Source organism: Danio rerio, chromosome 5 (genome assembly GCF_049306965.1).
Source record: "Danio rerio strain Tuebingen ecotype United States chromosome 5, GRCz12tu, whole genome shotgun sequence".
Classification (NCBI taxonomy): Eukaryota; Metazoa; Chordata; class Actinopteri; order Cypriniformes; family Danionidae; genus Danio; species Danio rerio.
This window is the reverse complement of record NC_133180.1, coordinates 27,650,608-27,678,194: the sequence shown is the minus strand read 5'-3', so window position 1 is coordinate 27,678,194 and position 27,587 is coordinate 27,650,608. Positions and strand designations below refer to the sequence as shown.

Sequence of the window (27,587 nt, the reverse complement as noted above, 5' to 3'; positions counted from 1 at the left end):
TCTACTTAGAAGAAATAATGCAGCAAACAATCTCTATTTGACTGCAAACAAACCACTCCATGTAAAACCCCAGAACAAAGCCAGACCTGCCTCTTAGTGGAATGGACAGAAAAACACATTTATTCCAGCTCCACATACGACAGGCAAACAGTATGATTAGCTGTGATTGGAGCACTTTGAACATGTATTTGTAGATTGTGTAATCTACATGTGAATCGTCGCCTCAAGATCAACACAGACACCGCGTTATAAAAATACTTCACCATGGAGACTTCAAGTGTTTGTCTCTTGTCTTCCACTTTTAGGGTGCAATTGTCAGTGTGAGGAAATAAATTAGGACCCATACGGCTTTAAAAGATACAATTACGGTGTTTTTGGCTTGGTAAACAACACATTTAGAGCTGCTGAGAGGCAATTGGACTAAACATGAACCGGTCATCCGGGCCGTTTTCTTCATATGCTGTGTTATACAAAGGTTTAGTGGCGTTCTTTACATGATTGCCTCTAATAAAACCATTGATAAGGAGCTCTTTGTCTTCATAGAGATTGGTGCACGTCCTGTGAGGCATCAAAACCTTCACCGTTGCTTGGTTTAATGGACTGAAATCCAGTTATAGGTGCTTGTTTTGTGTTTATGCAATACTTTCTGAAACCCGAAATGTATGAGATGAAATGAAAAAGAGCTTGCATGAACTACTTGCAGATATAACACTACAATAGTACAAATCATGAGGATATGTTAGTGTGTTGTTCATTCAGTCATTCATTTTCTGCCGCTTTTCCGGGGCTGGGTTGCGAGGGCAGCAGTCTTAGAAGAGAACCCCAGACTTCCCTCTCCCCAGACACTTCCTCCAGCACCTCCAGGGGGATCCCGAGGCGTTCCCACGCCAGCCGAGAGAAATAGTCCCTCCAGGGTGTCCTGGGTCTTCCCCGAGGCCTCCTCCCGGTGGGACATGCCTGGAACACCTCCCTAGGTAAGCGTCAAGGAGGCATCCGAAACAGATGCCCGAGCCACCTCAACTGACTTCTCTCGATGTGGAGGAGTGTGTTGTTGTGTGTGTGATTTTAGGAAGGTCTGTCTTGATATTATTTGCATAGCCTGTTTGATTCTCATGAATGAAAAAACAAAAGTAAGAAAAAAAAAGCAGTTTACTTCATATATTAAAGACTTTTGAGTGTGAAATTTGTTTATGTTTAAGTCAGTAATATCTACAGTATACCTTCATACCAATTTGTTTAATAAAAAAATCAAGTGCAAATAATGGGAATGCAAATTATTTCAAATTGTGCTGTGGTAATTTAACATTGTTAGAACAATATAGATAGCATAAACCTAAAGTGCAATCTATATTTGTCTAACAATGTTAAAATTACCATTTGTGAACATTTTCATTTCCTTTGGTGCTTGAATTTTTTTATTGTTAATTAATTATACTTTATTAATTTGACATTGGCGATGCAGTGGCGCAGTAGGTAATGCTTTCGCCTCATAGCAAGAAGGTCGCTGGTTCAAGCCTCGGGTCAGTTGGAGTTACTGTATGGAGTTTGCATGTTCTCCCTGCATTCGCATGGGTTTCCTCAGGGAGCTTCGGTTTCCCCCACAGTCCAAAGACATGCGGTACAGGTGAATTGGGTAGGCTAAAATTGTCTGTAGTGTATGAGTGTGAATGAGTGTGTATGGATGTTTCCCAGAGATGGGTTGCAGCTGGAAGGGCATACGCAGTGTAAAACATATGCTGGATGAGTTGGCGCTTCATTCTGTTGTGGTGACTAAGCCGAAAAGAAAATGAATGAATGGATGAATAATTTGACATTTTATTTCATATTTTTAAGAATCATATAATACAAAATTAAAGAAGTTTTGCCATTGAGGAATACATAAATTTTCTATAAATATATTATATTTTAAACAAGATATTAAAAAAGAAAATTTAAATAATAATAATAATAATAATAATTTTATTAAAAAAACGCATTCAATAATAATAATAATAATATAAGAAGAAGAAGAAGGAGAAGAAGAATCACAATTTTAATAATATTAATCACAATAATAATGATAATAATAATAATAATAATAATAATAATAATAATAATAGTAATTTAAAAATGCATCATATAATAATGATGGTTTTTATTATTATTTAATAGTAATGATAATAATATTTTATTTAAAATGCATTATATAATAATCATAACAATAATAATCATCATCACAATCTAATAATAATAATATTATTAATAATAATAATAATATTAATCACAATAATAATATTTTATTAAATAAATGCTTCCTATAATAATCATAAAAATAATAATAATTTTAGTAAATAAATGCATCCTATACTACTACTACAACAACAACTACCACTAATAATAATAATAATTATTATTATTATTATAATAATTTTATTAAATAAATATTTAATAAACTATTAAACTACTACTATTATTGAAAAAAAAACATTATTAAAATAATAATAATAATAATTGTATAAAATAAACGCATTCTATAATAATAATAATACAAATAATCACAATATTATTAATAATAATAATAATAATAATAATAATAATAATAATAATAATAATAATAATAATTTTATTAAATAAATGCATGCTTGATGACTAAGCAATCTAATTAAAAACATGTTCACATATGGGTTTTCTAGTTTTTCTAAGATAGACATTCTTAAGATTCAGACAAAAAGTTCAATGATCAAAGTTTCCATGTCCGCATTTAACAAACCACAACAATTTAACTGCTTGAAGGGTTTTTGGCAGCAATCACAGACTCAGTTCCAGAATAAAATCCTGGAGGATTCTTCTGCAATTGGTCAGGATGCTCTATAGCCTTAATGCACAGTTAATGAGACACATCCTTAGTCTTACAGTTTGCTAAATTAATCCTACATTTATTTGTGGATGTCACTGCAAACACTTTCCAGCATGTATGTGACTGTTGATGCCTCTGAGCAGAATGAAAAACAACATTTCAAATTCAAATTTAAATAGTGAATAAATAACAATAACAATGGAATCTCACAAATACTGTTTGCATGAAACACACACACACACACACACACACACACACACACACACACACACACACATACACACTCACACACTATTTTACTTTTTCAAATTTAGCCAGAATTGGCAATAAATAAATAAATAATCAAGCTGCAAATGATATAGCAGAAAACCTACTTAAGAAAATCCATAGTTAAAAGCAAAGTAATACTGTTTCATTATAACAGGATAACACAAAACATATTGCTTCAAAATATTTAGATTTATGCTGCCCTCCGTGACTAGGTTTCTGTGCTTGCTTACCAAGGCCAAGAAGTGTTTTTCTACATGCATAAGAAATCTCAAATATCTAAAGTATTTAAGATTTCTTTTACGCAGTACATAAGGTTTCATCATCATTCCTTTCAACAGCTATTTCTCCTTTTAACAGCTGTGCTCATTCAGTTGTGATCCAGCATTTGTCAATCATGCCTTGCAATCAAGAGAAGCAGATTACCTGAGCAATCATGCACAAAATGTTTAAGTGCAAATGTCACCATGATAGTCTGCAACAGATTCAGCAGTGAGTGCATCGGTGAAACCTGCATGTGCCAACAGAGCCTTGAAAAACAAGAGAACGTATTCCCTTAAAGCACTGCCTTCCAGCTCCATCCTTATTATACAGTAAGAAGATATCAGTCAAGACCAGACAAGATTAATGCCTCTCATGAACTAACTGTCCTGAGGCCGAAAGAGGCCAGGAAAATACTTGGAAGCCCTAAGGACAAAATAGATCAACCTCTGCCCATAATTCTCGACCTTAAGTTAAGAATGTCTTTCAAAACTATATGAAATAAGTTTATAAAAAAAGCTGTCATGTAAATTCTGTGATATTATTAATTTAATAATTTTCCTTCGGTTTACTCCCTTATTTATCAGGGGTCGCCACAGCGGAATGAACCGACAGCTATTCCAGCATATGTTTTAGGCAGTGGATGCCCTTCCAGCCACAGCACAGTACTGGGAAACACCCAAACACTGTCACATTCACAAACAGACTCATACATTATGGCTAATTTAGTTTACCCAATTCACCTATATTGCATGTTTTTGGACTGTAGAGCAAACCAGAGCACAAGGAGGAAACCCACATGAACATGAGGAGAACATGTAAACTCCACTCAGAAATGCCAACTGGCCCAGCCGGTGTTTTCTTGATTTGTCCTACCTCCCATTCAAACAAAAGGTAGCACATTTTGATGACGCAATATGCAACGCATCAGATTTGGCCACCAGTGAACTTTTTTTTTTTTTTTTTGCTTTTAAAAAAGTTAGATTTTGTGTGAGATAATTCCCAGAAATTTGCAGATAATATTGCTATAAAATATGTATATTATATGTGATTAAGAAATATAAATACATGGTATTATATTTTTTTATTTACCCTATTAGGTAGCCTATTAGGTGTGCAATCTGACACAATGACAATGACACAAAATCATAAAAATAAAGCTTTGTTAATTTGGTCTCTCGACAAGACAAGATCTAAAACAGTAGGGATTAAGCCGATGGAATCCACAATCTTACTTCCTCTCTCTCAGATTTTACTCCCAGATGCATCTAACATCATGTACCACACTCAGGACATGCATTAGGGCTCCCCCTACCGTAATACACCTAAAACACGGATTGTCGTAAAACTCATCAATGCCAGGGAAGCATTTTTTCTCGTTGACTGCAGGAGGAGTCAAACAAACTGATTTATAGATTTCATGAACATCATAATACCAGCCTTACATATAAAAAACAGAAAATGTCCTTTAAATCATTAACATCCAGCAGCCGTCACCCTTAAACCCATCTCCATCATTGTAAACTGCACGCTTTTCTGTTTGTTCCATTGCTCCATTTGTTAGATGTTTGCTCCCAATTTCTTTTGCAGTCTGAAGCACATCACATGCACACATTGCCCAAACCGTTCCACAGGATGTCTAATCACATCTTTGCATTGACTTCACATGTTAATCACTTACACTTTATCCACATCTGCTTACTGCACAGGCTGCAAAACAATTCCACCCCCTTCCATGTAAAGTAATGATTGTGAGGGCGCAGGTGAGAGACGTATGCAACGTCTTTAAGTCATGTAAAATGATTAACTGCAAACTGAAACAAATATAATTTGATTATATGGTTGGGAATTGGTTTTATGAGATTACTTATATTTTTTGATTATTTTGAATTTAATTAATAATTTTGCAGGATCGCAAAAATTTGCGACTTTTTGTTGATTTTGCGTTAAATAAGCAATCACGGAATCGCGAAAATACTAGGAAGTCTGCCACCTTAACCTACTTTATCTCAAACCCCAACCTCAGAACCATTCAAATACAGTGTTAGTAGCATAATCTGATGAGCAGGATAAAATGTCAGAACACCAGGACTCAAACCAGCAACCTTCTGGCTGCGAGGTGACAGTGCTAACCACTGAGCCATCATGCAGTCTTTCTCTTAGATCTTAATCAGCCAACACTAAAAAATAAAATACTCAAAAGAGCACTCCATCTTAATGGTTTCCATCCTAAAAATGTTCAAAAGTTTTTTAAAAGAAGTACAAAAAAAATGTAGGTGCATTTCTGTGAAGCTTTTAGAGCAGCTGACTGTAGTATTGGTAACCTAGTAACCGACTGTAAACAAGGCAAGAATAATAGAGACAGCAAATGTGTTTCAGACTCTCATTATTCCCACTAACCCTTCTAAACACAATTCCAAAATCACTTTGAGCAAAGCATAAAAAACATTTTTGCTCAAATAAAGGGATTTTAATTGAACATTTGGCATTTTCAACACTCATTTCTCATGCTATTCTTCAAAATGCACATTAGCACAGCTAGTAAGTACTCGAATTCTCTTATATACTTATTTAAATAAACAAATTCAGCTCAAAATGCTTAGAAATAGATTAAATTATCATAAGGCACTTTCAAATAATTCAAATGCAGTCTACATGAAACTATATGCTTAGTTTCTGTAAATGCAAGGAAACACTTTCCAATTAGTCAAAGTGCTTTTCGAGGAAAGTCTGTTCACTCCATGTTTGCATGACAGCTATTTCAGGCAGGAACAAGTCCTACTGTGTCTACCTGAATATGGAAATCCGGAAATCTCAATAACTGCTTGATTAAAACTGCCAATTAAATTATATATTTCGAATCAGCGACATAATGGTGGAAAAACTCTTCAGCAAATGTTGCTTCTTATGTGTAAACAGCATTTTAAACGTTGCTATTCTGAAGTGAACGAGACATGCATGTGTGCAGTCCCATCAAAAAAGGAACAATGTGTTAAAAATCCTATTCATCTCTGAGCCAATAATATGTCACAGTTTAAAGTATTCAAGGATGACTCACAACTTTCACCAGGATTCTGAAGGGTGCATTTGATGGACAATTTACTATCCCGCATGAGGCCATGAGAGAGGATTATGGATGAGAGTGAAGAAACACAACTAACGCTGGGATGGTACAGTAGGTTAAATGATAATTGCAGTATGCTGGATGTAGTATGTCCAAATTTAATCAATACTATTCATATTTATACTGAATAAACATGACAACATATAACATCTGAACTATAAGTGAATCACCTTTGCATTTCTATTGTCTTCAACAATATTTCTTACAGTTTTACCTTTGTTACATAAAACGCATTAAAAAAGTAATGTTAAAAAAGCAGTAAACTGTTTGTGGGTGGCACGGTTGCTAAGTTGTCTCACAGAAGAAGAAGAAGGAGGTTGCTAGTTCAAGTCCTGACCTTCTATGTGCTCTAGTTTCTTGGTATAGTGGTATAGATTCATTTAATTAACTAAATTGGCCATAGTGTGTGAATGGCAGAGTGTGTGGGTGCTTCCCAACAATGGGAGTTGTACTATCAGTGCTGAGTTGCAGCTGGAAGAGCATCTACTTTGTAAAACATAGGCCAGAATAAGGTTCATTTTGCTGTGGCGACCCCTGATAAAGCAGGAAATGAGCTGAAGGAAAGTGAGAGAGTGTGATTGTTTGTGTATATGTTTTACTTCCGATTTATATACTGTATACAGAGACACAACTTACAACTTATATAAACAAATCATTCTTACCAAATGTAAAACCCACTTGTTTCAGTATGAAAAAATACTTTAAAACCTGCATTTAATCTATTTCACTGACCATCACATATATGGTCAGATGACTGGCTTGTGTTTTCTGCATGTGTCAGTATTTTGTCCTTTTCTCTTTTTTATTTGTAAGGTGATGATGATGTTGATGACTCTGGTGATTATAATGAATGGATAAAGAAAGTACTGCAAGATGGCAATATCAACAGTGAATATTTTATATTTACTTTAGCACTTTTGATTGTCTGGTCATTTACTTACAGTATGACTGCTTATGACTTATTGCTTATAATGTATTAGGCCAAACACAACATACATATGCATGTCAATTTTCACAAATCTGGATGAATGAATGAGTGAATAAATGAATGAATGAATAAATGAATGAGCAAATGAATGAGTAAAGAGAGGAATGAATGAATAAATACATGAATGAATAAAGAGTAATTGAATGAACAAATAAATGAATGAACAGAGGAATGAATAAATGAATGAATGGACTGGACAGGACTGGATGAATAAAAGAAATTATTTGATAAAAAAGGACTGAATGAATAATCAAATGAGTGAGTGAATGAATGAATGAATGAATTGACAGTAGAATGAATGAATAAACAAATGAATGATTGAATGAATGAATGATTGAATGAATGAATGAATGAAATGAAATGAATGAATGAATGAATGAACAGAGGACTGGATAAACAAACAGTGGGATGAATGAATGAAAAGAGGACTGAATAAAAAAATCAAATGCATGAATGAATGAACGATCGAATGAATGAATGAATGAATGAATGAATGAATGAATGAATGATCTAACGAATGAATAAAAGAAAAGAATAATGAATGAATGAATGAATGAATGAATGAATGAATGAATGAATGAATGAATAAAAGAACGAACAAACAAACCAAGGAATGAATGAATGACCAAAGGAATGAATAAATTAATGAATGAACGAACGAACAAACAAATCTGTCATAATATTCAGTTAGACCTTAGCTATTAAAAACAATCTTCAAAATGCAAAAGTACTCCTGAAGTCTGTGAATGTGGTTTATTCAACTTGCAAATACGTCAATGAAATCTTTGCTTTTCATTCTTTCATATCTTAAGTATCCACTTTGACATTGAACTAATTGTATTCATCTGTCTTATGTCAGCAAGCTGCAGAAGTTTAGAATGAGACTTTGTTGCTGCTGTCTTTCAACAAATGTTGAATTAGAGAAACCATTTCATAGTAACCTCGACACTCAATGCAAATCACTATAAATACAGTATACTGCACTTATGAAGACAGATTTCAATAAAAAAGTGTGTGTGTCTTTTACATCTATTGAGAGACAATCCTAAGAGTTTTACATTTCCTCTTGTTAGTAAGCGACAAGCCTAAGAGAAATATATACAGTCAAATAAAGGCGAAGTGCTGAGGGGTTAACCAACAAAAATATCAGTTCACAGCGCACAATAACAGAGTACAATAAAATGGGAAAGCACTGCGCATGTAAAGCCTCATAAGATTTATAGCATAGATGCTACATAAAGTGAAATAGTTTATCTCAGAACTAACACCATGAAACATGCGAATGTGACTGCCATTTTTCTTGCCTGATGTCCCTCTGCATTCTCATTTTGCATTCAATCGGCATACAGATTCGGGACTAGAACTCAGATGAAACCTTCTCCACTATCATAAGCAATTGTTCTTACTATAGGTAACATTTGTGCACCTTGTCTTTTTTGGGATTTCAGTTGTTCATGCAGTGTAAAAAAAATCCAGAAATGCAACTGTAATTTTTTAAAATTTTTATTATCTCAATTTACTGTAAATATACAACTAATATCACAATCATTACCCCTCCTGAATTATTAGCCCCCTGTATATTTTTTACCCCAATTTCTGTTTAACGGAAATAAGATTTTCTCAACACATTTCTCAACATATTTTTAATGATTAATTTTTAATAACTTCAATTTCTTTTATCTTAATCATGATAACGGTACATAATATTTTACTAGATATTTTTCATGATACTATTCAGCCTGAAGAGCAATTTCAAGACTTACCTAAGTTGATTAGTTGACCTACTAATCAACTAAGCAAGTTATGTAAATCATTGTATAATGATGGTTTGTTCTGTAGACAAATTAAAAATATATATATTGCTTAAGGGGGCTACTAATCTTGACCTTAAAATGTTTCATTCTAGCCAAAATAAAACAACTTTTTCAAAAGAAAAAATATTATAGGAAAAACTTCTTTGTCTGTTAAAAAAAATTACTGCACGTATGGTAACTTACTGTGAAAGTAATGTATTAGTAGCCAGTAATTTTCTTTGATTAAAGTTTAAATAATTTACAGTGCATGATTTCTGTTTATGAGAGAAAAGCCCAAGCCAGATGATTCAAAACTTTCTCAAACTGGGCAGAGTTGCCAAAATCAGTTTTCCTTCAATCGTCCAATCAGTAGAGAAATCAAGCACTCTGCTGTGGACTGACTTTAGTACCATTTTTATAGCATATATTTTTATATATTTTTTTATGTTTTGCCATGGTTTATGTTGTTTACAGTGGGTTTTCTTTTGCCTATTACAAGTGTTTAGCTAACAGGAAAACATGTAAAGCTTAAACAAAAAAGGAATAAATAAATGAATGAATTCATGAATGAATGAACTGAAGAATGAATTAATGAATAAATAGTTTAAGACTAAATGACTGAATTAACAAACAGAGGAAATAATTAATGAATAAATAGGAATGAATAAATGAATGAATAAAGAGAGGAATAAGCGCCTGACTGACTGACTGACAGACAGACTAACTGAATGAATGAATGAGTTAATGAATGGATGAATGAATGAATGAATGAATGAATGAATGAATGAATGAATGAATAAATGAATGAATGAATGATTGAATGAATGAACGAACAAACGGGAATAAATGAATCAATAAAAAGTAATGAATGAATGAATGAATAAACAGATGAAGAAAGAAAGAAAGAAAGAAAGAAAGAAAGAAAGAAAGAAAGAAAGAAAGAAAGAAAGAAAGAAAGAAAGAAAGAAAGAAAGAAAGAAAAAGAAAGAAAATCTTTTGATTAGATGTTTTCAATTACTTAGGCTTTAGACTGTGGGAAGTGTTTAATGGAAAGTGGGCTGTTTGTTTGTTTGTTTGTTTGTTTGTTTGTTTGTTTGTTTGTTTGTTTGTTTGTTTTCAAGGGGGTATCCCATTTGATAAATACATTCAAATAAATAAATCAGATTGGTGAATCATGCGTTAGTTAATGCGGGACTAGCCGTGATCAATCCTAAGCATGTGATCCTCTCAAAATTAGTTTTTAAATAAACTTTACTTAATTTATCATGTAATTTTAACAAAATAAATAAATGAATAAGTCAAAAGAGTTCAATGACATCTACTGTATAGTCAAGTGGACCAACCGGAGATACTTTACTTTGTCCTTAATATTCTGTTCACTATTTGCAATCTAAGCATTATTGATTAAATGCAGTATGATGCAGAAGGTTAATGCTTTCTAAATTGAAAAAGGAAAACATGAAGCAATGAGTAGTTTTGAAAAAAAGGGTGGGGGTACATCCTGATTTTTCTAGCTAGGCTTGGAGTTTTTCTATGAGTGATGAAGTGTTCAACACGAGGCAGGAACACAAGTGAGAATCAGTACGAGCTGGCCAGAGAGAAATGGTGGAGAATGGAGTTTCTTTGATGGGATAGAGGGCAGAGAACGAGAGCAAGGGCAGTGGCCATCATTTCTATCCTTTTAATCAGTCCCATTGTGTCAACGAAAGAAATGAGCAAAGTGTCCAAAGTGGGTGCAGATCAGAGTCGCAGAGATTGTGGGCTCTTCAAAAGTAAAAAAATACTCACACAGACTGAAAAGAGACAACATATAAAGTAGTCTATAAAGTCTATAAAGTAAATCACTGCACAAAACCACAGCACTCTATATATAGCTGCTCATCCTTAGTTGCATACAAAACTCCAAACAACTGCTTACACTTAAAAAATATGCTATATGGCACACTGAAAAATAGGATTTCTGCAAAACATTTGCAGGGATGGCACAGTAGCTCAGTGGTTAGCACTGTGACCTCACAGCAAGAAGGTTGCTGGTTCAAGTCCTGCCTGGGAACAGTTGGCATTTCTGTGTGAAATTTGCATGATCTCCCTGTATTGACATGGGTTTCCTCTGGGTGCTCCGGTTTCCCCCACCGTCCAAAGACATGCTCTATAGGTGAATTGGTTAAACAAAAGTGGCCAGAGTGTAGGAGTGCAAGAATGCAAGAGTATATCAATGTTTCCCAGTACTGGGGTGTTGCTGGAAGGGAATCTGCTGCGTAAAACATATGCCGGAATGGTTGGTGGTTCATTCCACTTTGGCAACCCCTGATAAATAAGGGTGTAAACCGAAGGAAAATTTAATAAAAACTGTTGCAAACAAGTTCATTCATTCATTTATTTTTCTTGTTGGCTAAGTTCCCTTTATTAATCCGGGGTCGCCACAGCGGAATGAACCGCCAACTTATCCAGCACGTTTTTACGCCGCGGATGCCCTTACAGCCGCAACCCATCTCTGGGAAACAACCATACACACGGCAAACAAGTTATAGGGTTTAAATTTAAACAAACAAATTTCATTTAGTAATGTTCAACTTCATTTGTCTGTTTAAATTTAGCCCAAATCTATTGTTTGCAAACAAAAGATGTCACAATAACCAGCGATCTAAACAGCATAGATTGCTGGTTATATTCACATTCACACAAATTACAAATCTGCTGGTTTATGAACTACAGATCCCAGTCATGCAACACAAACACACTTACCTGCTCCAAGTAACTATTGATTAGACACTTACAGCTGAAGCTGTTTTTGGACTGATTACACAGACTATATGTACACCTCTCAAACACACAGTTATTGTCTTGTCTACTGTTTTAGTGACACTACAACACGTTTCCTTTGTTTTGTTTTGCTGTGTTTCTGATCCTCGCCTCATTTATTTGTTTAATCCTGTTTGCTGACTACCTTGTGACCATCTGCCTGTTATTTTGTCTACGACTCTAGATTGCCCTCATACATTTGTTTGCCCCTGTATTGACCACAGCTTATCTGACCTCGCCAATTGACCTGAAGTTGGATCCGCACCTCCGTTGTAAGCGTCACATCCCTGGTTACAGAAGATTTGTAGTTCGTGTGAATGTGAATGTTTTCCAGCGATCTATGGTGTTTATACCGCTGGTGATTGTGACAATTTCAATGTTAGAAACATTTTGTTAATGAAGAGTTCGATGGATGTTCAAGTATGCCAGTAAATATTCATTCATTCATTTTCTTGTCGGCTTAGTCCTTTTATTAATCTGGGATCGCCACAGCGAAATGAACCGCCAACTTATCCAGCATGTTATTATGCAGCGGATGCCCTTCCAGCTGCAACCAATCTCTGAGAAAGCCAGTAAATATGTCACTTAAAAAGAAATTGCAAGTTTGCAATTTCTGTTATGCAAATCCAGCAGAAAAGTTAAAAAATATCCTATAGATGGAACATATAGACAGCTGCAAAATAGTACTACAGGTCTAAGTGTTTCTCCCTCCACTTCACAAACAGCTATTTTTTCATCCTAGCTTTTAATAGCAAGACATCTGGCAAATTATGGCAGTTTGTTCCCTGTAGTGAGATTAGCTATTCTCAGCACCATGAGATAAAGAAGCAAAATGCATTAGTATACATAGGTTATTCGCTAATAAAGCTGAGCCTTGGAGTCGAATGCAGGGCAACAGCTTCACAGCCTAATAAAGCAAAATAAACTGGTAAACATCCAAACATCACTGCTCTTATGAAGCCAGAACCAATATGAATGCACAAACCACCGGATATGAGGTTTGATTACTACTATATTAACGGTTTGTTGGTTAAAATCACAGATGACATTTACAAACCAGGTTTTACACTGCCATGCTTTTATCTGTCGCATCTCTCTTTCACAGCGTTTCATTTAAGCTCAGCCCGTTTCACCTGCACAGCAAACAAATCTTACGATGGAACAAGCTGTTCCTCTCCCAATCAAGTTTAAAGGCACATTACCTTCAAACTGACATGGGGAGGAACATCTGCTTCAGAAGTCTTCAGAGGAGCTGAAGAACGAGAGCAGACTCCCGAATAACACATCCATGTGGCCCAAATGACACATCATGCAAATCCAAATAGATGCCTACGACTTTGTTGGGAAAGAAATAAAGCATTATGTTCCACACTTGGAGGTTACTTGTTCGAAAACACCACATGGCACCATATGCCTCTTTGTTAGAGCCAAAGATCTATTTATGAAAAGCAAGAACAGAGATACAAACGAGTCTGTTTTGTTTTATTAAAGAGAATCAGCTTTTTCTTCAAGTGTATTATAAGAATGTGCCATTTAAACGCAGAGTTTTTTCTGTTCAAATCAAATGTTTCAGAAAAGTCTTTCTAGACTTTCTACTTTTAATATTTAGACTTTTTAAGGAGGGGCGGGTGAGTGTAATATCTACAGGGCTTGTGCATTAGAGCAGCTGCCACAGATGAGAATTCCCTTGGACCAAATTTTGTCACTTCAAATACCAAAGGTCCAGACACTAGACTTTATTTCTTATTGCAATAAGTTCTCTCTAAGCTCTGTAAATTTCACTGCAATACATGACTTCTATGACTTCATGAAATAATATCAGAAAGCAGACAATGTCTCGTGGGTGTTACAAAAAAAGATCCCATCAAACTGGAGAAAGTGTTTTCTTGTGAAAATTGTAACTGCAATATTCAGAAGAACCCAGGGAACAATGATTGTTTTCATGAGAAAAATGTAATCGTTTCCTTCAGAAGAACCAATGATGTCTATGTTTTAAAATTTTGTAATTTAATAACCCAGATTACTATAGTACTATAACTAATATAGGCTCATTCTGAAAACGTAGCCCTATATACATGTCTGGAGATCGTTAATTATGTAGCCAGAAGTACGTGTGGCAGCATTTCGTCTTTAAAACGAATGCTACAGGGCGGTGTGATGCTGCTCCTTTTCACGCTTACTAGATGACTGCTTACCTCCATATGGACGGCTTTCCCACTGTTACCAGTTTGTCCAGTAGCTTGCCATGTACGTCGGTGGACTTGAGACACATAGAGGAGTTGAACACGACGACGGGATTTGAGTCCGGTGAACAACAGTTCTAGAAAGTGGGTAAGACAAAAACAAAAGCCAAAATATTAAAGAAACAAGTGAATAACAGGGTAAGAATGTGGTAAAATCTGAAAACGTGGTAAAATCAGGCAAAGGCTTTTCTTTTTCTGAAATGCTTTTTAAAATTGTCGTTTAGGTTTAGGAAAGTGGATGGGTCAATCTGTGCTTTTGAAAACACTATTGGTTGGGTTTGGGGAAGGAAGAGGGTGGGCAGGATGATCGATCAGTCAGTCAGTCATTCAGTCGGTCGACAGAGGCCTCTAGTGGATTTACGTGAGAACAGCAGGTGTGAATGGCACTCACGAGAGAAATTTGAGATCTAAAAAGAAGTATATAGCGGTTTCTAGTGGATTCATAAAAACAAAAACTGCAAAAAAATTACCTCCTGGAATGTATTTGGTGCTCTTCAGAAATGTACATATCGGTACGTTTTCAGAAAGCCTGGGTTGTAGCAACTTTTTGTGAGTTTATTTTTCATTCTAGCATTGTTATTTTTTTGAAATAACAAAACAAAAACATTGAGTATTTCTTGAATAACCATAATGGGCAAATTGATAGCATGCATTTCAGCGCTAGCTACTTTTTCGAAAAAGTTTTATGAATTTCTGCTAACAAAAATGTATTAAACTAAAATGTAAATTTCTGAAAGCAGAAATAAAACTTTATTTCAGACATGTCTTTCAAACTTTCAGTAATACAAAAATTCACTGTGGTGTAAAAACTCTGCTCACCTGAAGAAATAAAGTATTTTAGGGTAAATTTAATGACAAATATTAAAATCTTCACATTACGGTAACATTTCAATAGAAGCTTCAAATGTTGATATGAACATAGAATTCTGGTAATTTTAGTGTTAAAGAGATAGTTGACCCAAAAATAAAAATAGTCATTATTTGCTCACCCTTCACTTGTTTCAATATATTTTTAAGAAAGCTGGAGCTTTTAAAGAAAGCTAGAGCTTCAGCTTTCTTCACAATATATTCTTGAGTTCAACAAAATAAAGAAAGCAGTTAAGGCTTGAGGCTGAGCAAATATTGAGTATTTTTGTATGCACTGTCACTTTATTAACAAATGAAACTGCTGTCTTTTGCCATTGCTTAAACAGATAATTTGCACAGAAATTAATTACCTGGTGAATGTTAACTGTGATTAATTATCTGCATCTGTCAAATGCAAAACATTCCAGATATAAACATTTATTTCCTGCATGAACTAAAATCATAATTAGTACACCCCAATAAAAAATACTCACTTCCATGTCATTCAAAGCCCATTAATGTACTTGTTTTTGGAACACTAACATACATCATTTAAACCAAAAAAAAAAAATCAATTGAAAGTATGTGCATGCAATTGCCTCAATAGATAATTGTAGCAATTTCAGAAGAAAATCAAGCACTTTATACAATGAATACATTTAATTAAGCTCTTATTCATATGCACTGATCAGTAAACAATGATTACAGCATTCAAATTTGGTCACTTAATGTATAGTCACTTAATGTATAGTTACTTGTATAGTCTATATGAAGTATGTAGATGATCAGTCAGATATTGTCAAATGACTCACGATTTTCAACTAGTCGCACACTGTAAAAAATGTCAGTGAAAACTACAGTAAAAAACTGTAAAGCAGCAACAGTAAAAGACTATTTAAACCAAAATAGTATATGACTGTATTACATACATTAAATCACCGTAATTTAAGAAAGAGTACATAACTTTAATTTTTACTCTTTTAATATGTAATAAATACAACTTTTTACAGTAAAAATATATTTTTTTGGTGAAATAAATAAAAAAATACCGTAACTTCTCAAGCAAGTAATTACCCTAAAATCAACAGTATAATTCTGTGTAAAAACACATTTTGTTGATGTGTACTATAAAATTTACAATATAAAACCTTCAAAAATTCAACAGAAACTTACTTTAAATTCTACAGTAACAAGAGGTTAAAAGAATGGTATATGTTAGTCAAATAAAAGGGATAGTTCACTCAAAAAGAAAAAAATCCAAACCCGTAAGACCTTTGTTCATTTTCAGAACACAAATTAATATATTTTGGATTTAATCGTAGTTCCTCCCATAGACAGCAAGGGTTCTTACGCCACAAATTACAATGTTAAAATCCAAAGTATTTTAATTTCTGTTCCGAAAATGATTAATGACATATTTATTTTTTTTTTGGTCAAACCATCCACTTTGTTGAAAAACAAAAACAAAAAACAGCATATGCTGGTAAGGTATGCTGGTTTCAATGCTGGTCTTGCTGGTCTCAATGGTGGTCAGGGCCAAGATATTACATTGAAACCAGAATACGGGCATCAAAACATAGGCTACATCACCAGCATATGCTGTTTTATTTGAGTCTTTAATGTAAAATGTTATAATATTCTGTCATTTACTGTACTTTTGTGTATTGTTCATTAAATAGGCCCTATGGATCAAATCTGAGATTTAATTGCTAAAGGCAATGAAAAACAAATTCAAGATATAATTGTAAAAATACAAATATATCGACCTTTATGTAATCATTCATTCGTTCATTTTCTTTTCGGCTTAGTCCCTTATTCATCAGGGGTCACCACAGCCGAATGAACCGCCAATTTATCCAACATATGTTTTACACAGCGGATGCCCTTCCAACTGCAACCCATTACTGGGTCCATCCATACACACTCATTCACACACATACACTACTGCTTGTCTTTGGACTGTGGGGGAAACTGGAGCACCCGGAGGAAACCCACGTGAACACGGGGAGAACATGCAAACTACACACAGAAACGCCAACTGGCCCAGTCGGGGCTCGAACCAGTGACCTTCTTGCTGTGAGCACTACCCACTGCGTCACCGTGTTGCCCACTATGTAATCATGTTGTAAAAATATTAGATTTTTCATATTACTTTGTATTTAATCACAACTATATAGGTTAAAGGCTGAAATAAAAGGTTGAAATAAAAGATGCTAGAATGAGCAAAAATAAAAGATGAATTATGAAGACAATTATGAAAGTGTTTTTAATTATGAAATGTGTTTTATTATTGATTATTTATTATTAAACAGCATGTTTTAAAAATTCTGTAAAAAACATGAACACACATGCAGAGAAAAAAAAAATCACGATCTGCATGCAATGCAAGTGGTGAGTCCAATGCCTATTTTAAATTTTTTCATAGGGTAACTTGCAAATTGTGAAGTTGGGGGAAGACTTTTTGTCTGACGCAAAGTGTATTTATTTAACAATTACTTGTTAACTTGAGTATAAATTACGAACATTTATACTATTCAAAGTGCATATTTAAATGTAGTAATAGCACCACTCAGTAAACGAAGGTGAACTGTCAACGTTATTTTATATTTCAGTTGGCGAAAAATGAGCGCGCACACCGTTTAAAATGGCGGAATAGCACCGCCCAATGAGCTAACGTGAACTGTCGACATTTTATATTTCAGCCGCCGATTTAGCGCGCCCGCTCTTCAACTTGTGATGCTTAGTGCAAACCTTTGGCACCTGCTAACTCCACTTCTCTTTTCGAGGTAAGTCTGTTTGACAACACGGTTCTACACTAAAAGTACAATTTTACAGAATCAGTATTAGCGATGTTGAGTTGCAATTTCTGTGGCAAGTCAGTCAAATCATTGAGGGCTTATGTAATACATTGCAAACTTCACCGAAATGAACCGCGTTTATTTAAGTGCTTTGCAGCCGAATGCAAACAGACTTTCTGTACATATGCATCGCTTAAGGCTCATTTTTACAGAAAACATAACGTAAATGCGCCTGTTAACGTTGCTGTCGGGACAGATGTTATGCCTATTAAATGTGCAATGGCGTTATGTGATCGACAGTGTGAAGATGCTAAATCTCTAATAGCACACTTGAAAGACCACATTGTAGAAGGACGTGTTGTGAGTTGTCCAGTAAGAGGATGCACAGATGCTTTTAAAGTTAAATCTTCCTTTACCTCCCACATGTCACGGAAACACAAACATTTCACAGAAAGCACAATTAGTGACTTGTACAGAGTCACTATCACTATGTAATCTGTAACAACCGAATTAACGTCACATGACTGTGGCCATGAATTTGAATGTGATGTAGATACATCCGACGATTTCAACGATCTTTTTCTTAAAAATATTTGTTTATTTTACTTAAAACTGCAAGGGCAGCTCTTAGTGCCTGATTCAACCACACAGAACATTGTTGAGGAGATTCAAAATATACACGAGTTGGGTCAGACATATACTTTAAGTAAACTTGCTTCACAGCTAAAGAATGAAACATCCTTAACAGAAGATGAGATCACCAAAATTTGTCAGTCTGTCAAGGAATCTGATCTGTTTTCTGCATGTCATACAGGGCCAATGAGGACTGCACACACAAGAGCTCAGTGTTTCAAAAAAAATTTCAATTATGTGGAGCCTAAGACTGTTTTGTTAGGAAGGGATGAGAACAGAAAAGATAGGTTTGCCTATTATGTGCCAGTCAAAGAGACTTTAAAATGCTTATTGCAGTCTGATATGTGGCAGGATTGTATGTCTGAGGAGCACCCCACTGACACACCCACAGATGTTTTAACTGATGTTACTGATGGCCAGATGTTCAAATCAAATGACTTTTTTGTTCAGAATCCATCAGGCCTAAAACTAGTACTGTATCAGGATGCATTCGAAGTTGTTAATCCTTTAGGCTCTGCAAAGACAAGACATAAAATATTAGCTGTTTATTTATCTGTAGCTAATTTGCCACTTCATGTAAGGTCAGACACAAACCACATGTCACTTGTTTTATTGTGCAGAGAAAAAGATTTTAAAGAATTTGGGCATGCTAAGGTGTTCTCTAATTTACTAGCAGACTTAAAGTATTTGGAGGAGAATGGAATTCCTGTTTCAGATGAAACCGTAGTAAAAGGAACGGTCTATTGCATTGCCGGCGATAATTTAGGATCCCACTGCATTGGTGGGTTCTCTGAAAATTTCAGCCGTGCAGAACATTTCTGTAGATATTGTCTAATTACTCGATCTGAATTTCAGGGTGATCCAAATCTGTGTGGACCAGCCCGGACAATTCAAAACTATAACTCAGCAATTGACCGCATCCAAGCAGAAGGAGCACAAGACGTGGAAGGAGTAAAATTCAGGTCAGAATTCAATACTTTGAAATACTTTAATGTGTGTCAGCCTGGTCTGCCACCTTGTGTGGGACACGACATATTTGAGGGTGTTTTGTCATATGATGTGGCACTGTATCTGAAATACTTCATAAAAAAAAAAAATGGTTCACATACTCTACATTGAACAGGCGTATTAAACAGTTCAAATACTGTGCCTCAGATGCTGCTGCTAAGCCATGTGAGGTCAACCCTCAAGCAGGTAAGCTCACTGGAAATGCAATACAGAACTGGAATTTTTTAAGACGGATGCCTCTCATAATTGGTGATCAAGTGAAAGATGCAGCAGATGATGTGTGGCAGCTGACTCTGCAGCTGAAAGACATTGTGGACATGGTATGTGCTCAGAAAATCTCTGTTCCTCAAATTGCATATCTTGAAGTCCTTATTGAAGAGTATTTAGAATCCAGAACATCTATATTCCCCGAAACTAAGCTGAGACCTAAGCATCATTACTTACGCCATTATCCAGCACTGACTCTGAAATTTGGCCCCTTGATTAGATTGTGGACAATGCGTTTCGAAAGCAAGCATAGCTATTTCAAAAGATGTGCAAGAAATTTGAGGAATTTCAAAAACCTTGGTCTCACTTTGTCTAACAGACATCAGATGTTGCAGGCTTATTTATCAGCAGGCTCCAATAGACAGGCTGTTTTGCAAATTAAAGGTGGTTCTCCATTCTACTCAACACTGTACAGTAAAGGCATTCAGGATGCAGTCAGACAATATGGTTTCACTGATACCACAGCTGTCACAGTAGAAATGGTTTATAAAGGAACAGCCTACAAGAAAGGACAGTTCCTTGTCACAGGGTATACTGACTTGGTGGAATTTGGTGAACTTGTGCTCATTTTGGTAAAAAACAACACCGTTTATCTTTTGGTGTCAATGTACACAGCAGAATTCCTTCCTCAGTACCATGTGTACTCAGTGAGGAAAGACAATGAAATGATCCAGTGTTTTAACATCTGTGACATGATTGATTTCTATCCATTGGCTGCTTACATGAAAGATGGACAACGACTGGTTCCATTGAAACACAGTGTTTTGTCACACTAATTATGTCTTGTGCTGTCAAAATTGAAAGTTTTTTTTTTTTTTTTGTCTTTTTACATTTTTTTACTCAGAATGGATGACGTAGAGCCAAGCAACATAAGCAGTGCCATTACTAATGTGTTACCAGACCTACCAACCTCAAATCTAAATATTGTATTGGAGACATTACAATCTTTAGGTGTGGGAGCCACTGAAGATTTACAGTATATTAAGGAAGCTGATCTGCTCACAGTACTGAGACCAGTTCAAGCTAGAAAACTGTTGGCTGCATGGAAACAATCCAGTAAGTACATTATGCAGAAAGTTACATTTACTTGTAAGTTAAGATAAAAAAAACAAATTTCATTCTGTACATTTAAATTTCAATTTATTTTACAGCAGAGACAACTGAATTCCATAGTCAGTCAACATTGACCTCTCCAGTGTCCTCAGCGTGCTCCTCAGTCTCACTGTCTTCCTCACCCTCACCCTCACCATCACCCAGACACATGATTGCTACTGCAGATTGGGTCGACAGCTTCCAGATTCCATGGGAGAAGCTCCCAGAAGCCTTAATGCAGAGTTTGGAGAGAGGGAAAAGGCCAAGCTCAAAGTTACGCAGAGAACTGATCCGAATTGTAGTTGCTGAAATGATGCATGCCTCTTCTTCTCCTGGTAAACAATCCTCCACAGAGGTTGCGAAGAAAATGGTAGCAAAGTATCCACTGTCACTGCAAGATGTTATAGAAGGTGATGTGGTAGGAACAGGATATCACTCACTCGTCAAGCAGCTGCAAGCACGAATTGAAAATGTAAAGCGGTGTCACGTTCAACAAAAATAAGAGTCAAAATAGGATCCAAATGCAAGTGAAAATAAGGTTTATTTGACCAAGTCAAAATAAACAAACAGGGAAGTGACAGGCTAGGAGGACGACGAACACAGGGCAGGAACAGACAGGAAAAACAGGGTCCAGAAATATCTCCTCAGGGGCCTGAGCACAGATAACACACATGAGAACAGATGTAACGAACTGACAATGAGACATAGAAACGTCGCCCTGATATAGGGCTAATAATGAGCCTCAGCTGGTGAGTAATCAGCACCGCTGATAGTCGTCATGTCACGTGAGCATAACAAATACACATGGACAACCAAAACAAAACAAACCCACGTGATCAAACATACACTCCGGAAAAGCGCACAAACCTGCAACCGTGACATTACCCCTCTCCTAAGAGCACCTCCTGGTGCTCCCAGAAGAGCTTACCTGGCGATTGTAATCATCAATAAGAGAGTGATCCAGTATGTCCTTTGCAGGAACCCAACTCCTCTCCTCCGCACCATAACCTTCCCAGTCCACCAAGTACTGAAATCCTCGCCCCCTCCGTCTCGAGTCCAGAATACGCTTAACCGAATAAACGGTCTCCCCATCTACGAGACGCGGCGGGGGGGGAACCGGTGTGGGCGGGTTAATTGCCGTATGAAAAACGGGCTTTAATTTGGAAACATGAAACACGGGATGTATTCTCCTGTACGCTGGAGGAAGTTTAAGGCGGACTGCCACCGGACTAATGATCTTGATGACAGTGAATGGGCCAATGAATTTAGGTGCAAGTTTATTACATACGGAACGCAATGGAATATTCTTAGTAGAAAGCCACACTTTTTGACCGACGACGTAAACGGGAGGCTTCGACCGGTGGCGATCGGCTTTAGCCTTAGTGCGCGCACCCACTTGGAGGAGGGTCTGTCTGGCCCTGCTCCAAGTGCGTCGACACCTCTGGACAAAGGCGTGGGCGGAGGGGACCGCGATTTCGGATTCCAGACTGGGAAAAGCTGGTGGCTGGTAACCTAGACTACACTGAAACGGAGAGAGGCCCGTAGCCGACACTGGTAATGAATTGTGTGCGTACTCCACCCATGGGAGCTGCTGACTCCAAGAGGAGGGATTTTGGGAAACCAAACAACGTAACATGCGCTCGAGATCTTGATTGGCCCTCTCTGTTTGTCCGTTACTCTGAGGATGAAAACCAGAAGAAAGACTTACAGTCGCTCCCAATAAATGACAAAATTCTCTCCAAAATTTAGAGACAAACTGGGGCCCCCTGTCAGAAACCACGTCCGTCGGGAGGCCATGAATGCGAAAGACGTGATTAATGACAGCATCCGCTGTCTCTCTGGCTGAGGGTAATTTGGGCAGAGGAATGAAATGAGTAGCCTTCGAGAACCGGTCCACTACGGTCAAAACAGCCGTATTGCCACTGGATGGCGGGAGACCAGTGACAAAATCTAGCGAAATGTGCGACCAGGGTCTCGAAGGCACTGACAGCGGCTGAAGGAGTCCAGCAGGGGGGCGATTAGAAGTCTTAGAAACAGCACAAACAGAACAGGCCAAAACAAACTCGCGTATGTCCCGTGCCATAGCTGGCCACCAAAATCGCTGTTTAACCAAAAATAAAGTACGACTCACCCCCGGATGACAAGCCACTTTGGAGGAATGTCCCCACCGAATGACGTCAGACCGAATCTCCTCCGGCACAAACAAACGACTGGGTGGGCATCCGGCCGGGGGCGTTACCCCATCCAGGGCTGTGCGGACCCTGCTCTCGATCTCCCATGTCACCGCAGAAATACAAATGCTCTGGGGAACGATGGGCTCAGGAGACGGATTGCGCTCGGAAGAATCAAAAAGACGGGATAACGCGTCGGGTTTGGTGTTTTTGGAACCCGGCCGATAAGAAATGGTAAAGTCAAAACGTCCGAAGAATAATGCCCACCGAGCCTGCCTGGAGTTAAGTCGTTTGGCAGACCTGATGTATTCAAGGTTCTTATGATCGGTCCAAACGATAAAGGGAACCCCCGAACCCTCCAACCAGTGACGCCATTCCTCCAATGCGAGTTTGACAGCCAACAACTCCCGATTACCAATGTCGTAATTACGTTCTGCGGGAGATAATCGATGTGAGAAAAACGCGCACGGATGAATTCTGTCATCCGAGGCGGCGCGCTGGGACAGGATAGCGCCCACCCCCACCTCTGACGCGTCAACCTCCACCACAAACTGCCGGGCTGGATCAGGTGTCACCAGAATGGGGGCTGAAACAAAACAGCCTTTCAGTTTAGTGAATGCAGCCTGTGCTACACTCGACCACCTGAAGGGAGTCTTGGCGGAGGTTAAGGACGTCAGAGGGGCGGCGAGCTGGCTGAAATTGCGAATAAATCGCCGGTAAAAATTAGCGAAGCCCAGAAATCTCTGCAGGGCCTTACGAGACTCCGGAATTGGCCAATTTACCACAGCCTGAACCTTCTCTGGATCCATGCGCACCCCCTCGACTGACACAATGTGTCCTAAAAAGGGAACAGACTGTGCATGGAACACGCATTTCTCCGCCTTGACAAAAAGCCCATTCTCTAGCAGCCGCTGAAGCACTCGCCTGACGTGCTGCACATGTTCCTGGAGAGAACGAGAAAAAATCAGAATGTCATCCAGGTAGACATAAATAAACTGATCTATCATGTCTCGCAACACGTCATTTACGAGTGCTTGGAAGACCGCAGGAGCATTAGAAAGCCCGAACGGAAGAACGCAATATTCAAAATGCCCCCTGGGGGTCAAAAACGCAGTCTTCCACTCATGACCCTGCTTCATGCGAACCAAATGATATGCGTTACGGAGATCTAATTTCGTGAAAAACGAAGCCCCCTGCAGACGCTCGAACGCTGAAGACATCAACGGCAAAGGATACGTGTTCTTCACCGTGATGCTGTTCAGCCCTCGATAGTCTATGCAGGGTCTAAGAGAGCCATCCTTCTTTTTCACGAAAAAGAACCCCGCCCCCGCCGGTGAAGAAGAGGGCCGTATGATCTTGGCCGCTAGAGAATCAGAAATATATTTCTCCATGGCCTCCCTCTCAGGAATAGAAAGAGAGTATAACTTGCCTTTAGGCGGAGACGTACCTGGCAATAAGTCTATTGCACAGTCATAGGGACGATGAGGAGGTAGAGAAGCAGCTCGAGACTTACTGAACACTCTCTTCAGGTCGAGGTACTCACTGGGCACGTTTGACAGGTCCATGCGCTCCTCCTGAAACACAGAACAAGAGACAGCAGAACGAGCAGACGAAAGACAAGACTCATGACATTTCTCACTCCACGAGAATACAGAATTAAGGCCCCAATTAATGTGGGGTTTATGCAGAATCAACCAAGGATGACCTAAAACCACTGGTGAGTTGGAACAGTCTGTTAAAAAAAATGAAATGTGTTCAACATGATTTCCAGACGTAATCAGTTTTATGGGTTTGGTGGAGTGGGTGATGGTGGGAAGGGAAAGTCCACTGAGTGCGCGTACTGCAATGGGTTGTGATAGTGCTATAACCGGAAGTTTGAAACTGAAAGCGAAACTAGAGTCAATGAAGTTTCCTTCCGCCCCGGAATCGACGAGCGCCTGTGTGTTATGAGTTCCGGAACCCCATGATAAAGAGACGGGCAGTAAAGTAGCAGACGTAGAGGATTTGTCCATATTAATTTCACCCATCAGTAACCTCTTGCCTACTGATGGGTGTTGTCTTTTACGGGACAGGAAACCACCCGATGCCCCGCCCCACCACAGTAGAGGCAGAGTCCCTCCGATCTCCGTCGGCGCTTCTCCTGCACGGACAAGCAGGATCTACCCACCTGCATGGGTTCCGGGTCAACCACTTCCGGTTTCGCAGTCAGGACCGGAAAGTCAGGGACGAGCTCCGAAAACCCGCCTTGCTGCAGGCGACTCTCTCGACGGCGCAGTCTAGTGTCAACCCGGATAGCTAAGTCAACTAGCCCGTCAAGAGTTTTAGGAAGATCTAACGAATAGATCTCATCCTGAACCCGGTCAGATAATCCGTGCAAAAACATGTCCCATTGCGCCTCCGCGTTCCAGCCGCATTCAGCGGCTAAGGTCCGGAACTCTATAGAGTACTCCGCCACGCTGCGATTTCCCTGGCGGAGTTCAGCAAGAACTCGGGCAGCCTCTCTCCCGGAGGCGGCTCGATCGAAGACCTTCTTTAACTCTGTGGAGAACAGGTCGAAGGTAGCACAGCATGGTAACTTTTGTTCCCATGCTGTAGTTCCCCATTGGGCCGCCTTGCCTGAAAGAAGCGTGATGACAAACGCTACCTTGGATCTTTCGGTGGCAAACAATGATGGTTGCAGCGTAATATAAAGGGAACACTTGGACAAAAAGGATCGACACAAGAGGGGCTCCCCAGAGTAGCAGGTCGGGGGTGGAAGGCGTGGTTCAACAGAGCGACCAACAACCGCAGACGCTGGCGGTGTCACCTCCGGAGTCGATGCCGAGTCAGCCCGTGCAGCTCCAGCGATCAACCGCTGGACTTGGGAGGAAAGCAGCGACACTTGGCCGACCAGAGCCTGGATCGCCTGTGACGAAGTGACCAAAGCCTCATCCTGACGGTCTATCCTGGCGTTGCTGTGCGAGACGAACTCGGAGATTTGGGATGCACTCGCTGGATCCATAATAAGGTCAGTTCGTTCTGTCACGTTCAACAAAAATAAGAGTCAAAATAGGATCCAAATGCAAGTGAAAATAAGGTTTATTTGACCAAGTCAAAATAAACAAACAGGGAAGTGACAGGCTAGGAGGACGACGAACACAGGGCAGGAACAGACAGGAAAAACAGGGTCCAGAAATATCTCCTCAGGGGCCTGAGCACAGATAACACACATGAGAACAGATGTAACGAACTGACAATGAGACATAGAAACGTCGCCCTGATATAGGGCTAATAATGAGCCTCAGCTGGTGAGTAATCAGCCCCGCTGATAGTCGTCATGTCACGTGAGCATAACAAATACACATGGACAACCAAAACAAAACAAACCCACGTGATCAAACATACACTCCGGAAAAGCGCACAAACCTGCAACCGTGACAAGCGGTCTTCAGTACCAAGAATATTGAAGCGCAGACGGGGGTCAGATGAATTTGACACAGATGAAATCACAGCTGAACAGAGGGCAGCTGTTCAGGACACATATGGCTGCATAAAGTGGGAAATGAAGTTTATGCCAGTGAGTGAGACACTGGAAAGCCAAGAAGAGAAAAAAGAGAAAATGAAAGTGATATTTGAACAGGCAACCTTCAACACAGAGGAGGTAAAACATCTCATGAAGTGCACATACTTCTCCCAGCGTAAATCAGTGAACAGTGGAACCGATCTGCAATTCCTCATGCAAGAGTGGCCTTTCTTATTCAAGGAAGTTGGCATGGCAGTTCACTTTCATGAATTAACTGGTGTTTCCCTGAAAGAGACTTTCCTCAGTAATGTTGAAAAAAAAGGAAAACGTGTTTTAGATTTCATGAGAAGTGTTTGTGCAGAAAAAAGCAAACATGTTTTGCAAGCGGCCACAAAGCTGAAAATTCTGAGAGGACAGCTGGAGGGCTGCTCAGAAGATGTAAAAGATCTGGTGCTCCTCATCCTTTCCTACTTTAATGAAAAAGAGGAGGTTCTTCTATGTGGAAGAAACTTGTATGGCAAAAGAAGTACAAGTGGAAGGCTTACCTGTGACTCCATGCATCATTGTATGCGGTAAGTTGATCTGTTTTTTTGAAAGAGTCAGAGCTCATGTGTAATACATGTGTAATAGTTATTTTCTAACTATGTTTTCTTGCAGGAACATCATGTTATGCTGCAAAGCATTTCATGCTGAGTGTTGACCAGAAAATTGTCAACGAATACATCTCCACCTTCATCTCGGCTGTTTGCATGATGTTTGCAACCTACTACTGCCTCAACATTCACTATCCTGTGGGTCTGGGCTCCACACTTGAGTTTATTCAGAGGTAAATAATTTTATTTATTTATTTATTTTAAACAAATCACTTAATCTAGTGGTTAATTTTGAATTCTTGCATTCAAAAAGGTGTTTCTTCAACATCAATCCTGAGAAGGGCACAAAAGTGGAAACTAAGA

At 38.3% G+C, this 27,587-nt stretch overlaps 2 protein-coding genes across 3 annotated transcripts in view; one reads left to right on the top strand and one right to left on the bottom strand.

Annotated features, from left to right (window-relative positions):
- unc5db (unc-5 netrin receptor Db) overlaps positions 1-27,587 on the bottom strand; it is a 443,321-nt gene that overhangs the window by 327,335 nt on the left and 88,399 nt on the right. For both annotated transcript variants that reach the window (XM_073952196.1, XM_073952195.1), the window contains exon 3: positions 14,267-14,391. The gene's annotated coding sequence lies outside the window, so the exon portion shown is untranslated. The remainder of the gene's footprint in view (positions 1-14,266; positions 14,392-27,587) is intronic.
- On the top strand, positions 18,472-21,460 carry si:dkey-49o11.1. The gene is made up of 3 exons (XM_021476479.3): positions 18,472-19,553; positions 20,711-20,922; positions 21,018-21,460. Exons 1-3 carry the CDS (start codon positions 18,778-18,780, stop codon positions 21,458-21,460), a joined length of 1,431 nt encoding a protein of 476 aa, XP_021332154.1. The 5' UTR covers positions 18,472-18,777.

Excerpts from the sequence above, each read along its gene's own strand:
- si:dkey-49o11.1 (XM_021476479.3), top strand. The coding sequence starts at position 18,778 with ATGAGGACTGCACACACAAGAGCTCAGTGTTTCAAAAAAAATTTCAAT. Across the intron at positions 19,554-20,710 it reads GTGGAAGGAGTAAAATTCAG|AATGGATGACGTAGAGCCAA; the intron begins GTCAGAATTCAA and ends TTTTTTACTCAG. Across the intron at positions 20,923-21,017 it reads GGCTGCATGGAAACAATCCA|CAGAGACAACTGAATTCCAT; the intron begins GTAAGTACATTA and ends TTTATTTTACAG.